The sequence below is a fragment of the Dendropsophus ebraccatus genome, chromosome 15 (genome assembly GCF_027789765.1).
Source record: "Dendropsophus ebraccatus isolate aDenEbr1 chromosome 15, aDenEbr1.pat, whole genome shotgun sequence".
NCBI classification, from domain to species: domain Eukaryota; kingdom Metazoa; phylum Chordata; class Amphibia; order Anura; family Hylidae; genus Dendropsophus; species Dendropsophus ebraccatus.
Window position 1 is genome coordinate 401179 of NC_091468.1, and position 14899 is coordinate 416077.

General features: G+C 52.3%; 1 protein-coding gene across 3 annotated transcripts in view; it reads left to right on the forward strand.

Annotated features, from left to right (window-relative positions):
- Window positions 1-3642, forward strand: part of PPP2R5D (protein phosphatase 2 regulatory subunit B'delta) — a 91721-nt gene extending 88079 nt beyond the window's left edge. The window contains exons 15-16 of one of the 3 annotated variants that reach the window (XM_069954286.1): window positions 49-133; window positions 2571-2658. In XM_069954286.1, coding sequence (XP_069810387.1) covers window positions 49-87 — 39 coding nt within the window. In that variant the 3' untranslated portion in view covers window positions 88-133; window positions 2571-2658. Of the gene's footprint in view, window positions 1-16; window positions 134-2570 lie in introns of all 3 variants that reach the window. The other 2 variants (XM_069954284.1, XM_069954285.1) reach the window with 2 other exon arrangements.
- The last annotated feature ends 11257 nt before the right edge of the window (window positions 3643-14899 follow it).

The following is a 14899-nucleotide window of genomic DNA, read 5'->3' on the forward strand; positions in this document are numbered from 1 at the left end:
TCGTCACCCTTCTCAGTACACAATGTTTAATTCTCCTCCTGCTCTCAGCCTGATCTGCTCCATGGAGACAGACACCCCTACCGCTGAGGATATTCAGATTTTAAAGAAGACAATGGAGACTGAGGCTGTGCAGGTGACGATTGGTCGAACCACACTTACCCCTCTTGGACCTGTACACACTGCTGTTCTGCCCCATTCATAGCTAAACATGAAATGACCACCCCACTGCATGCAGATGGAATCTCACCCAGATTATACTAATATTTCCCATTACCGCTAAGCCTTGGCCATACTCTTCCTATAATCTCCCCTATTCTCCCCCTACACAGGAACGTGTGGAAAGACTGAATGTTCCTGTGTTCTCTATGTGGAGGGGTAGGCCACAGCCAGAGCCTGATTTACCTTATATACTGAGCAGCGGGTTTAAATACCATAAGTATAAATTGTATGGGGACGCTGCAGGGTCCTCTCCCTCCACCTTATCTGAATGTTACTAGTGCTGAGTATTGCATCAGTGTTTTATCGCAGATATAGTCACCAGCCCCCTGCTCTGTCTGTATTTTGACAGTGGGAATGAACTGTCTGAGTTAGGTTTCAGTTCTAGACCCCAGGTTGAAACTGATTGATGATTGTTGTTCCTAATGTCCCCATACACGTTCTATTGTGAACCCACCAATCACGGCAGTATAAAGTATGTGAAGATGTCCCTAAATTGACAGATGTCTGATGGTGATGGTTGTTCTTAGATGAATGAGAATGACTGGCCGCCTAATAAAGGACAACTCCGGTGAAAAGCTTTTTCCCAGTAATTGAAACACATTACAAAGTTATATAACTGTAATATGCTTCGATCACCTATCTGCCCCTCTTCCCTATCTGCCCCACTCCCCTATCTGCCCCCTTCCCTCTCCAGGTGGTAGTGAAGTAAACTCATTCTTACCTAATGACTGTTGACCCCAGGCTGCTCTGTGGCAGCCATTTTGTGACAATGACATCATCAAGAGGCAAACTGGTCTAAGCCCTGTTAGGCCAACCTCCCTTTGTCAGGTGACTCAGGTTGCTCAGCTCTGATTGGCCCCCACCCTGGATAACCCCTTTAACACTGATTGGTGATGTTTGTTCTTAGTTAGAGGATGACTGCCCGCAGGTTCACATGGGTTGGTTATGGTGGTTCTCAGTTGGCTGATGACAACTAGAGGAAAGGAGATTCCCGACGCTCACCGGTTCGTTTTCAATTAGCTTTATTCAAATGAGTGGTTGTACACAGACAAAGGCACTGTGTGCCAACCACTGATGTAAAAAACGGACTGGTGAGCGTCGGTAACCTCCTTTTCTATATATGTAGGTTCATCCATGTGCATCGCTGATTAAACTGGAGGACAAAGCCTAATATCTATGGTGTCTCTACATACAAGAGGGGGAGATCCTGCACAGTCTTTGTGTGCAGCATGAAAGCCATTACAGATGAGCAAATTTAAATTAGTAACTATGTGAAGCGCTTCATTATTCGAGATGATCGAACATCGGAAAATCCTAGGTTCGATCGAACTCGAACATTCCCGAACCTGCCGCATTAGATTGCTGATGACTTCCCGGTCGGTGCGGAAGGAGGAGCGTGCCTGGGGACCGCCTATTACCTAGGCTAAATCCCAGAATTCCAGGCGGTCCCTGGGCACACTCCTCCTTCCGCACAGACCGGGAAGGCATCAGCAATGTTCGATCTGTTTGTTATCTCTGCAATCCGCTCTTCAACTCCTGCCTTCTGACTGCTGCTCCACCCAGCTGCCTTATAACTGACTGCTGCTCCGTGCCATCAGTTATAGGGCACCTGGGGAGGAGCGGCAGTCAGTTATTGCCCACCTGGGGAGGAGCGGCAGTCAGTTATTGCCCACCTGGGGAGGAGCGGCAGTCAGTTATTGCCCACCTGGGGAGGAGCGGCAGTCAGTTATTGCCCACCTGGGGAGGAGCGGCAGTCAGTTATTGCCCACCTGGGGAGGAGCGGCAGTCAGTTATTGCCCACCTGGGGAGGAGTGGCAGTCAGTTATTGCCCACCTGGGGAGGAGCGGCAGTCAGTTATTGCCCACCTGGGGAGGAGCGGCAGTCAGTTATTGCCCACCTGGGGAGGAGCGGCAGTTAGTTATTGCCCACCTGGGGAGGAGCGGCAGTCAGTTATTGCCCACCTGGGGAGGAGCGGCAGTCAGTTATTGCCCACCTGGGGAGGAGCGGCAGTCAGTTATTGCCCACCTGGGGAGGAGCGGCAGTCAGATATTGCCCACCTGGGGAGGAGCGGCAGTCAGTTATTGCCCACCTGGGGAGTAGCGGATTGCAGAGATAAAAGAGCGCTTCACTTCATTATTACTGTAAATCTGCTCATCTCTAGAAGCCAGTGTACACTACGTATAAAGTCCTGGGGTGAGATTACTTAATTCATGCACGCCTCCTCCCTTCTCCATAGACTTGCCTTGCTAGTTACAGGACAGAGCTGACAGCCCAGCTAGGCCCTATGAGTAGTCCTAAAGTAATGTGACCCCTGGTAGGTGATGGTCTAGTGATTTTATGTTCTTCTCCAGGTGCCACGTACATCTCCGCAGGAGCAGATGCTTCTCAGCAAGAAATCAGAACTTCCCCAGGATATTTACACTATCAGAGCGCTGGAGTCTCATAAGAGAGCAGAGGAATATCTGAGTAGCAACAAGGAGACTCTCTGACCCTCTGTGATCAGAACTCTATCCTCATCCTGCCACCCTGGACATGACAGTAGAGGGTCTTACCCTCCCCTGACACCAAACTATGACCAGGAGACACTCCAGTCTCATCTGTGCAGCAAAGAGACAGCAGTCATGAAGCTCCATCCATCACAATCTCTTCTAAAAACTTTTTATACTTTCAGGTCATGAATCTTCACATAGGAGCAGCACCGGCAAACACAGCCATGGTGGTCACCATCTCTTCTTGGCCATGCATGCAAGGCACTCGAATTCTGCATTTCTAAAGTTTTTTTAATGGTTGTAAACCTGAAGGTGTTTCATGTATCCTGTGGTGTCATAGGGATCATATCCTTCCTCCAGGTTACCACCACTGCCCCAACCTCAGAGATGTCACAGCTGGACACCTGTAGCTACCCTGAGCACTGCGTAAGTGATCTGCCTGAGAGTGGATCGGGGCTCCAGCCTCCTCCTTCCTCAATCCTGATGGCCCGGACTCCGGGCTTCTGTGTCTGGTCCACGTCTGCAATGGTGCCACAGGGATCGAAATAGGGGACGGAAGGAGGTGATGTTGGCTCTTTGACTCTTAGGAAGAAAGTCTAAATTATAAAAACATATTTATTTCTTGAAGAAGACCGCGGAAAGATGAGCCAGATTACGTGTGTCCGTATACTTCACAGCTGTAGACTCATGTATACAGCCTCACACTAGGAGCAACTGCATAACATTCACTGTCTTCACCCACACAAGGATCTCGGCCCTTTGCTCGGGGAGTAGATGGTCCTATGTTATGTGGTTACACCTCTGAGCTGATAGACTGCATGAATTGACCAAGCCTGGGAAGAAATGCAGCAATTGCCTATCACCGATAGGTTCCTGTACAGGGGGTGAGCGCTGAGCGTGCAGAAACATGAAATAAAATGGTCATGAAAAATTTGCACCTGATTAATTTCCTTTGTAGTTAATGATCAGGTAGAGAAGGTAGAGCTGTAACCCAACGGGAACAAGACGAAAACGGGCACCAGTTATAAAAGCAGATGACTAAGGACTAGGAAAAGAGAGAGAATCAGGTACTAATGAGGATTATAGGAAACCTTTATATATGTTACAGGAGGAAGAAGGGAGGACATGATGGAAGCCTTTATATATGTTACAGGAGGAAGAAGGGAGGACATGATGGAAGCCTTTATATATGTTACAGGAGGAAGAAGGGAAAGGGGGGACATGATGGAAACCTTTATATACACTCACCGGTCACTGGCCACTTTATTAGGTACACCTGTCCAACTGCACGTTACCACTTAATTTCTAATCAGCCAATCACATGACGGCAACTCAGTGCATTTAGGCATGTAGACATGGTCAAGACAATCTCCTGCAGTTCAAACCGAGCATCAGTATGGGGAAGAAAGGTGATGTGAGGCCTTTGAACGTGGCATGGTTGTTGGTGCCAGAAGGGCTGGTCTGAGTATTTCAGAAACTGCTGATCTACTGGGATTTTCACGCACAACCATCTCTAGGGTTTACAGAGAATGGTCCGAAAAAGAAAAACCATCCAGTGAGCGGCAGGTCTGTGGGCGGAAATGCCTTGTTGATGCCAGAGGTCAGAGGAGAATGGGCAGACTGGTTCCAGCTGATAGAAAGGCAACAGTGACTCAAATAGCCAACCGTTACAGCCAAGGTAGGCCGAAGAGCATCTCTGAGCGCACAGTACGGCCAACTCTGAGGCAGATGGGCTACAGCAGCAGAAGACCACACCGGGTGCCACTCCGCTCAGCTAAGAACAGGAAACTGAGGCTACAATTTGCACAAGCTCATCGAAATTGGACAGTAGAAGATTGGAAAAACGTTGCCTGGTCTGATGAGTCTCGATTTCTGCTGCGACATTCGGATGGTAGGGTCAGAATTTGGCATCAACAACATGAAAGCATGGATCCATCCTGCCTTGTATCAACGGTTCAGGCTGGTGGTGGTGGTGTCATGGTGTGGGGAATATTTTCTTGGCACTCTTTGGCCCCTTGGTACCAATTGAGCATGGTTGTAACGCCACAGCCTACCTGAGTATTGTTGCTGACCATGTCCATCCCTTTATGACCACAATGGACCCAACATCTGATGGCTACTTTCAGCAGGATAATGCGCCATGTCATAAAGCTAGAATCATCTCAGACTGGTTTCTTGAACATGACAATGAGGTCACTGTACTCCAATGGCCTCCACAGTCACCAGATCTCAATCCAATAGAGCATCTTTGGGATGTGGTGGAACGGGAGATTGGCATCATGGATGTGCAGCCGACAAATCTGCGGCAACTGTGTGATGTCATCATGTCACTATGGACCAAAATCTCTGAGGAAGCTTCCAGCACCTTGTTGTATCTATGCCACCAAGAATTGGGGCAGTTCTGAAGGCAAAAGGGGGTCCAACCCGTTACTAGCATGGTGTACCTAATAAAGTGGCCGCTGAGTGTATGTTACAGGAGGAAGAAGGGAAAGGAGGACATGATGGAAACTATATATGTTACAGGAGGAAGAAGGGAAAGGGAGGACATGATGGAAACCTTTATATATGTTACAGGAGGGAAGAAGGGAAAGGGGGGACATGATGGAAACCTTTATATATAATGTCCAAAAGGAGAGCACAGCTGGTACTACCTTCACAGGAACACAAATGGCTTAAAGGTGTACAAAGAGTTAATAGGCTAATGTAGTACCTGTGGTGCTCAGTTGAAACAGAATGTAACAATATTGTAACCACCGTAAAGAAACTGTAGCAACTCGCCACTCTGCTGAATTTTCTGCTTTATTGAAAGTCCATCTTAAAATTGGCTGAGGCAGATGAGTGTGCCTAGTAGAGATGAGCGACCCTGGAGCAGCTGGAGTCCATCAGAACCCGAGCGTTCGGCATTTGATTAGCGGTGGCTGCTGAAGTTGGATAAAGCCCTAAGGCTATGTGGGAATCATGGATATAGTCATTGGCTGTATCCATGTTTTCCAGACAACCTTAGAGCTTTATCCAAGTTCAGCAGCCGCCGCTAATCAAATGCCGAACGTTCGGGTTCGGATCGACTGGAACTCGAACTCTGTTTGCTCATCTCTAGTGCCTAGCTCACCAAAGCATTGTCACTGTTAAAGAGGATGTACCATCAGGTCCATCCTCTTTAATCTGACCCACGGATCCCGCTGTCACAGGGAAGCCAGTGCCACGGTCCGTTTTTGGAACCGCAGCCCAGTTCCCATGTACGGCGCCACTCTATGCACGGGTATTGGGCCGGTGCTGAAGCACAGGTGGTGGGCCGGCTCGCCCCCAGTGGGAGTGAATTTTCCCCCCTCTGTGATGCGGTTCCGTTGATTCTAAAGGAGCCATGTCATAGGCTGTATCCCAGAACTCCAGGTGAGCTCCGGGATGTCTCCTCCTTCCCCACGGACCGGGAAGGCATCAGGAATCAAATGCGGAAGGTTCGAGTTCGATAGAACCTAGCTTTTTCCGCTGTTCGATCAAGCCTACTCATGAGTTCTCCACAACACCATCTGATACGGCCTGTGCTAACAGGAGGCAGAGTTTGGCCGAGTATGTGTAGACATGTCTCCTGGTACCAAGCATTGGGTCTCCGCTGCTCAACTATGGCTTTGCTAAAATGGACACCAATATGCCTTGGAGTGAATGGCCTGCCCTGTGCTGTCTGAACAGGTGTCTTACAGTGTAGGGTGCGTCATCACCGGCAAGCGGATCCACCTGTTCACAACCAATGTGGACAAGCTCACGTTCATAACAAATAAACAAGCATAGATTCCACAGGTCTATCCCATTGTCTAATTGAGGAAACAACACACAGATATACTGTCACGGGAGGGGAGTAAGAGCAGATCTACCCACAACCCATGTCCCTGCCCTTGGCGATCTTGCTCTATGCCGCAAGCAACAAAAGAAATTGGACCGCAATGAACATGTGACGGAACGTGTGAGGGAAAGGGGCTGTAGGCAGTGAAGGCTTCAGTCATCTGTATTGTATAACTTTTCCAAAAGACCCCAAATAAGTTGCATACACAAAAGCAAACTGCAGGGACATCTCTGTCGGCTGAAGGCCCAATTACACGGAACGATTATCGGCCAATAATCGTTCCGAGTAATACAAGGCAACGATCAGCCGACATGAATGATGTAGGCTGGTCTTTGCTGCCGTTTGTCTTTCAACATGTTGAAAGACAAATGACTGTGATTGCAGAGATCTGCTGCCGCCGCGTGTAGTGGTGGTAGCAACGATCAGGGAACGTGGAGCAAATGAGGGCTGACAGCGCTCGTTTGCACCTCTATGTCGCCCCATGTAATAGGGGCTTCAAGAATGGGCTGTAGAGTGAACGACTTCCTCATCAAGGGGGTTGTGGGTTTTTAAGAGTAACAGAGTAGACACCGCTGCAGTGGTGACAACATGGAGGAGCCATTATGCAGCTACACTTCAAATGCACACACGTAACTTGAAAATAATATTCTTGGAAAGTTATCTCAAATGGAATTGATGTGGTCACTGTGAATGGACATAAATCGCTGTATACAAAAACAAGAAAAATACACAGAAGACATAGACTTGGCATGTGGCATTACCACAGATCCTTCTCTCAGCCAAGGGCAATGTGCCTAAAAAAATTACTGTTCACACGTAACGGATCAGCAGCGGATCCCTGCCCTGTACACTCTGGGCAGACAAACTCGCAGGCAAACCGGCCGCGATGATCCGGGCAGAGACCTGCTCCCCACTCCGGCTTGCTTTGGGGCTCCCGGCATCTTCACGCCCCGCTCAGCCAATCAGTGCGCTGCGGCTTGGCAGCACGCTGATTGTCTTAAGTGGGATGTGTAGAGAGCCCAGAAGCAAGCCGGAGTGGGGAGCAGGTGAAGTATACGGCAGGGGGTAAACGGGGCAGGCTGCAGACATACTTGTAGTGAAATGTCCATCCTGCTGCGCGTTTGTCTGCCCAGAGTGTACAGGGCAGGGATCCGCAGCGGATCCCGATGTGAATTCGCAGCAAAAAATCCACTGCAGATCCGTTACGTGTGAATGCACCCTTAGAGATAAAAAAAAAAAAAACTATAGCGGGAATGATGACTGTTCCGAAGCACATCACACAGTGATCCCCCCCACCCAGCTCCTATCTCACAGGTATACTAATCCCCCCCAGCTCTTATCTCACAGGTGTACTGATCCCCCCCCCATTTCACAGGTGTACTGATCCCCCCCATCTCACAGGTGTACTGATCACCCCCAAGCTCCTATCTCACAGGTGTACTGATCACCCCCAAGCTCCTGTCTCACAGGTGTACTGATCCCCCCCCATCTCTTATCTCACAGGTGTACTGATCACCCCCCTCAGCTCCTATCTCACAGGTGTACTGATCACCCCCCCCCCCTCCCGGCTCCTATCTCACAGGTGTACTGATCCCCCCCCCCCAGCTCCTATCTCACAGGTGTACTGATCCCCCCCCCCCTATCTCACAGGTGTACTGATCCCCCCCCATCTCTTATCTCACAGGTGTACTGATCACCCCCCTCAGCTCCTATCTCACAGGTGTACTGATCACCCCCCCCCTCCCGGCTCCTATCTCACAAGTGTACTGATCCCCCCCCCCCAGCTCCTATCTCACAGGTGTACTGATCCCCCCCCCCTATCTCACAGGTGTAATGATCCCCCCAGCTCTTATCTCACAGGTGTAGTGATTCCCCCCCCCCCCAATCTCACAGGTGTACTGATCCCCCCCCAGTTCCTATCTCACAGCTGTACTGATACCACCCCCCAGCTCTTGTCTCACAGGTGTACTGATACCACCCCCAGCTCCTATCTCACAGCTGTACTGATCACCCCCCCCCCCAGCTCCTATCTCACAGGTGTACTGATAGCACCCCCCAGCTCCTATCTCACAGGTGTACTGATACCACCCCCCAGCTCCTATCTCACAGGTGTACTGATCCCCCCCATCTCACAGGTGTACTGATCACCCCCCCCCCCCAGCTCCTATCTCACAGGTGTACTGATACCACCCCCAGCTCCTCTCACAGGTGTACTGATCCTCCCCCCAGCTCCTATCTCACAGGTGTACTGATCCACCCAGCTCCTATCTCACAGGTGTACTGATCCCCCCCCCATCTCACAGGTGTACTGATCCCCCCCCAGCTCCTCACAGGTGTACTGATACCACCCCCCCAGCTCCAATCTCACAGGTGTACTGATCCCCCCCATCTCACAGGTGTAGTGATCCCCCCCAATCTCACAGGTGTACTGATACCACCCCCCAGCTCTTATCTCACAGGTGTACTGATCCCCCCCAGCTCCTATCTCACAGGTGTACTGATCCCCCCCCCAGCTCCTATATCACAGGTGTACTGATCCCCCCCCCCATCTCACAGGTGTACTGATCCCCCCAGCTCTTATCTCACAGGTGTACTGATACCACCCCCCAGCTCTTATCTAACAGGTGTACTGATACCACCCCCCCCAGCTCCTATCTCACAGGTGTACTGATACCACCCCCCCCAGCTCCTATCTCACAGCTGTACTGATCACCCCCCCCCCAGCTCCTATCTCACAGGTGTACTGATACCACCCCCCAGCTCCTATCTCACAGGTGTACTGATACCACCCCCCAGCTCCTATCTCACAGGTGTACTGATCCCCCCCATCTCACAGGTGTACTGATCACCCCCCCCCCCCAGCTCCTATCTCACAGGTGTACTGATACCACCCCCCAGCTCCTCTCACAGGTGTACTGATCCTCCCCCCAGCTCCTATCTCACAGGTGTACTGATCCACCCAGCTCCTATCTCACAGGTGTACTGATCCCCCCCCCATCTCACAGGTGTACTGATCCCCCCCCAGCTCCTCACAGGTGTACTGATACCACCCCCCCAGCTCCAATCTCACAGGTGTACTGATCCCCCCCCCATCTCACAGGTGTAGTGATCCCCCCCAATCTCACAGGTGTACTGATACCACCCCCCAGCTCTTATCTCACAGGTGTACTGATCCCCCCCAGCTCCTATCTCACAGGTGTACTGATCCCCCCCCCCAGCTCCTATCTCACAGGTGTACTGATCCCCCCCCCAGCTCCTATATCACAGGTGTACTGATCCCCCCCCCCATCTCACAGGTGTACTGATCCCCCCAGCTCTTATCTCACAGGTGTACTGATACCACCCCCAGCTCTTATCTAACAGGTGTACTGATCACCCCCCCCCCCCCAGCTTCTATCTCACAGGTGTACTGATACCACCCCCCCCAGCTCCTATCTCACAGGTGTACTGATCCCACCCCCCAGCTCCATCTCACAGGTGTACTGATCCCACCCCCCAGCTCCTATCTCACAGGTGTACTGATCCCACCCCCCAGCTCCATCTCACAGGTGTACTAATCCCACCCCCCAGCTCCTATCTCACAGGTGTACTGATCCCACCCCCCAGCTCTTATCTCACAGGTGTACTGATACCACCCCCCAGCTCCTATCTCACAGGTGTACTGATCCCACCCCCCAGCTCCATCTCACAGGTGTACTAATCCCCCCCCCCGCTCTTATCTCACAGGTGTACTGATACCACCCCCCCCCCCCAGCTCTTATCTCACAGGTGTACTGATACCACCCCCCAGCTCTTATCTCACAGGTGTACTGATCCCCCCCCCCCCCCCCAGCTCCTATCTCACAGGTGTACTGATACCACCCCCCAGCTCTTATCTCACATGTGTACTGATACCACCCCCCCAGCTCTTATCTCACAGGTGTACTGATCCCACCCCCCAGCTCCATCTCACAGGTGTACTGATCCCACCCCCCAGCTCCATCTCACAGGTGTACTGATCACCCCCCCCAGCTCCTATCTCACAGGTGTACTGATCCCACCCCCAAGCTCCTATCTCACAGGTGTACTGATACCACCCCCCAGCTCCTATCTCACAGGTGTACTGATCACCCCCCATCTCCTATCTCACAGGTGTACTGATCCCCCCCAGCTCCTATCTCACAGGTGTACTGATCACCCCCCAGCTCCTATCTCACAGGTGTACTGATCCCACCCCCCAGCTCTTATCTCACAGGTGTAGTGATCCCCCGCCAGCTTTTATCTCACAGGTGTACTGATCACCCCCCCCCCCAGCTCCTATCTCACAGGTGTACTGATACCACCCCCCCAGCTCTTATCTCACAGGTGTACTGATCCCACCCCCCAGCTCCATCTCACAGGTGTACTGATCCCACCCCCCAGCTCCATCTCACAGGTGTACTGATCACCCCCCCCCAGCTCCTATCTCACAGGTGTACTGATCCCACCCCCAAGCTCCTATCTCACAGGTGTACTGATACCACCCCCCAGCTCCTATCTCACAGGTGTACTGATCACCCCCCATCTCCTATCTCACAGGTGTACTGATCCCCCCCAGCTCCTATCTCACAGGTGTACTGATCCCCCCCCCAGCTCCTATCTCACAGGTGTACTGATCCCCCCCCCAGCTCCTATATCACAGGTGTACTGATCCCCCCCCCCCATCTCACAGGTGTACTGATCCCCCCAGCTCTTATCTCACAGGTGTACTGATACCACCCCCCAGCTCTTATCTCACAGGTGTACTGATCACCCCCCCAGCTTCTATCTCACAGGTGTACTGATACCACCCCCCCCAGCTCCTATCTCACAGGTGTACTGATCCCACCCCCCAGCTCCATCTCACAGGTGTACTGATCCCACCCCCCAGCTCCTATCTCACAGGTGTACTGATCCCACCCCCCAGCTCCATCTCACAGGTGTACTGATCCCACCCCCCAGCTCCTATCTCACAGGTGTACTGATCCCACCCCCCAGCTCCATCTCACAGGTGTACTGATCCCACCCCCCAGCTCCTATCTCACAGGTGTACTGATCCCACCCCCCAGCTCCATCTCACAGGTGTACTAATCCCACCCCCCAGCTCTTATCTCACAGGTGTACTGATACCACCCCCCCCCCAGCTCTTATCTCACAGGTGTACTGATACCACCCCCCAGCTCTTATCTCACAGGTGTACTGATCACCCCCCCCCCCAGCTCTTATCTCACAGGTGTACTGATACCACCCCCCAGCTCTTATCTCACAGGTGTACTGATCACCCCCCCCCCCAGCTCCTATCTCACAGGTGTACTGATACCACCCCCCAGCTCTTATCTCACAGGTGTACTGATACCACCCCCCCAGCTCCTATCTCCCAGGTGTACTGATCCCACCCCCCAGCTCCATCTCACAGGTGTACTGATCCCACCCCCCAGCTCCATCTCACAGGTGTACTGATCACCCCCCCCAGCTCCTATCTCACAGGTGTACTGATCCCACCCCAAGCTCCTATCTCACAGGTGTACTGATACCACCCCCCATCTCCTATCTCACAGGTGTACTGATCCCCCCCCATCTCCTATCTCACAGGTGTACTGATCACCCCCCAGCTCCTATCTTACAGGTGTACTGATCCCACCCCCCAGCTCTTATCTCACAGGTGTAGTGATCCCCCGCCAGCTTTTATCTCACAGGTGTACTGATCACCCCCCCCCCCCCAGCTCCTATCTCACAGGTGTACTGATACCACCCCCCCCAGCTCTTATCTCACAGGTGTACTGATCAACCCCCCCCCCCCCCCAGTTCTTATCTCACAGGTGTACTGATCACCCCCCCCAGCTCTTATCTCACAGGTGTACTGATACCACCCCCAGCTCTTATCTCACAGGTGTACTGATCACCCCCCCCCCCAGCTCTTATCTCACAGGTGTACTGATACCACCCCCAGCTCTTATCTCACAGGTGTACTGATAACCCCCCCCCCCCCCAGCTCTTATCTCACAGGTGTACTGATACCACCCCCCAGCTCTTATCTCACAGGTGTACTGATACCACCACCCCCCAGCTCCTATCTCACAGCTGTACTGATCACCCCCCCAGCTCCTATCTCACAGGTGTACTGATACCACCCCCAGCTCCTATCTCACAGGTGTACTGATACCACCCCCCCCCCCCAGCTCTTATCTCACAGGTGTACTGATCACCCCCCCAGCTCCTATCTCACAGGTGTACTGATACCACCCCCAGCTCCTATCTCACAGGTGTACTGATACCACCCCCAGCTCCTATCTCACAGGTGTACTGATACCACCCCCCAGCTCCTATCTCACAGGTGTACTGATCACCCCCCAGCTCCTATCTCACAGGTGTACTGATACCACCCCCCAGCTCTTATCTCACAGGTGTACTGATCACCCCCCAGCTCTTATCTCACAGGTGTACTGATCCCCCCCCCCCCAGCTCTTATCTCACAGGTGTACTGATCACCCCCCCAGCTCCTATCTCACAGGTGTACTGATCACCCCCCCCCCCCCAGCTCCTATCTCACAGGTGTACTGATCACCCCCCCCCCAGCTCCTATCTCACAGGTGTACTGATCCCACCCCCAGCTCCATCTCACAGGTGTACTGATACCACCCCCCAGCTCCTATCTCACAGGTGTACTGATACCACCCCCCAGCTCCTATCTCACAGGTGTACTGATACCACCCCCCCAGCTCTTATCTCACAGGTGTACTGATCCCACCCCCCAGCTCCTATCTCACAGGTGTACTGATACCACCCCCCCCCCACTTCCTATCTCACAGGTGTACTGATACTACCCCCCAGCTCCTATCTCACAGGTGTACTGATCACCCCCCCCCCCCCCGCAGCTCTTATCTCACAGGTGTACTGATCCCCCCCAGCTCTTATCTCACAGGTGTACTGATCCCCCCCAGCTCTTATCTCACAGGTGTACTGATCCCCCCCCAGCTCTTATCTCACAGGTGTACTGATACCACCCCCCCCCCCACACTTCCTATCTCACAGGTGTACTGATACCACCCCACCCCCCAGCTCTTATCTCACAGGTGTACTAATACCACCCCACCCCCCAGCTCTTATCTCACAGGTGTACTGATACCACCCCACCCCCCAGCTCCTATCTCACAGGTGTACTGATAGCACCCCCCAGCTCCTATCTCACAGGTGTACTGATACCACCCCCCCCAGCTCTTATCTCACAGGTGTACTGATCACCCCCAGCTCCTATCTCACAGGTGTACTGATACCCCCCCCCCCAGCTCTTATCTCACAGGTGTACTGATACCACCCCCCCCCCAGCTCCTATCTCACAGGTGTACTGATACCACACACCCCCCCCCCCCACTTCCTATCTCACAGGTGTACTGATAGGAGCACTACCCCCCAGCTCCTATCTCACAGGTGTACTGATCACCCCCCCCCCCCGGCAGCTCTTATCTCACAGGTGTACTGATCCCCCCCCAGCTCTTATCTCACAGGTGTACTGATCCCCCCCCAGCTCTTATCTCACAGGTGTACTGATCCCCCCCCCAGCTCTTATCTCACAGGTGTACTGATACCCCCCCCCACACTTCCTATCTCACCCCCCACTTCCTATCTCACAGGTGTACTGATACTACCCCCCAGCTCCTATCCCACAGGTGTACTGATCACCCCCCCCCCCCCCCCCGCAGCTCTTATCTCACAGGTGTACTGATACCACCCCCCCCCCCCCCCACACTTTCTATCTCACAGGTGTACTGATCCCCCATAGGTCTTCACAATGAAGGTTCCTTTCTGTAGGGTGGTAGCAGCCACCCCATCCCGCAAGAAGTCATTTTTCCCCAAAGTTGTGGCAACGTCACAACTTGAGGGAAGAGGTCTGTCCCGGCTGATGGACTGGCCACTCAGCAGATGTTGCTAAGTCCTGACATGTCAGCGCCGGAGACCCGGCAACCCAGCGGGAGTGTAAGTTAGTACTTGTAATCAATTTCCCCCTCTTTTAACCCCTAAGGCAGGGTCTCAAACTCATGGCCCTTGGGACAATAGTCTGCGGCCCCCACCTCAAAATCAAAGTGTAACTGTCTTGTTTTTTTGTTTGTTTGTTTTTTGTAGAAATCGGTAATCAATTGTAAAAATTGGTTAACAATTTTAATAAACACTGGTATAGGTTTTATTAGGCAAAAAAGACTTTCTGTTTTCAAGAAGCAATCTCCCAGCCTCCCCCCTCACCTCTTATCTGTGCATTATCAGGCAAAGCCGTCTTCATTGGGGGGGGTGGGGGGGGGGGATAGTAAAACTGCTTTTTCAGTACAGAAGGAAATTCTTTTACTAAATAAAACCAGAGTTT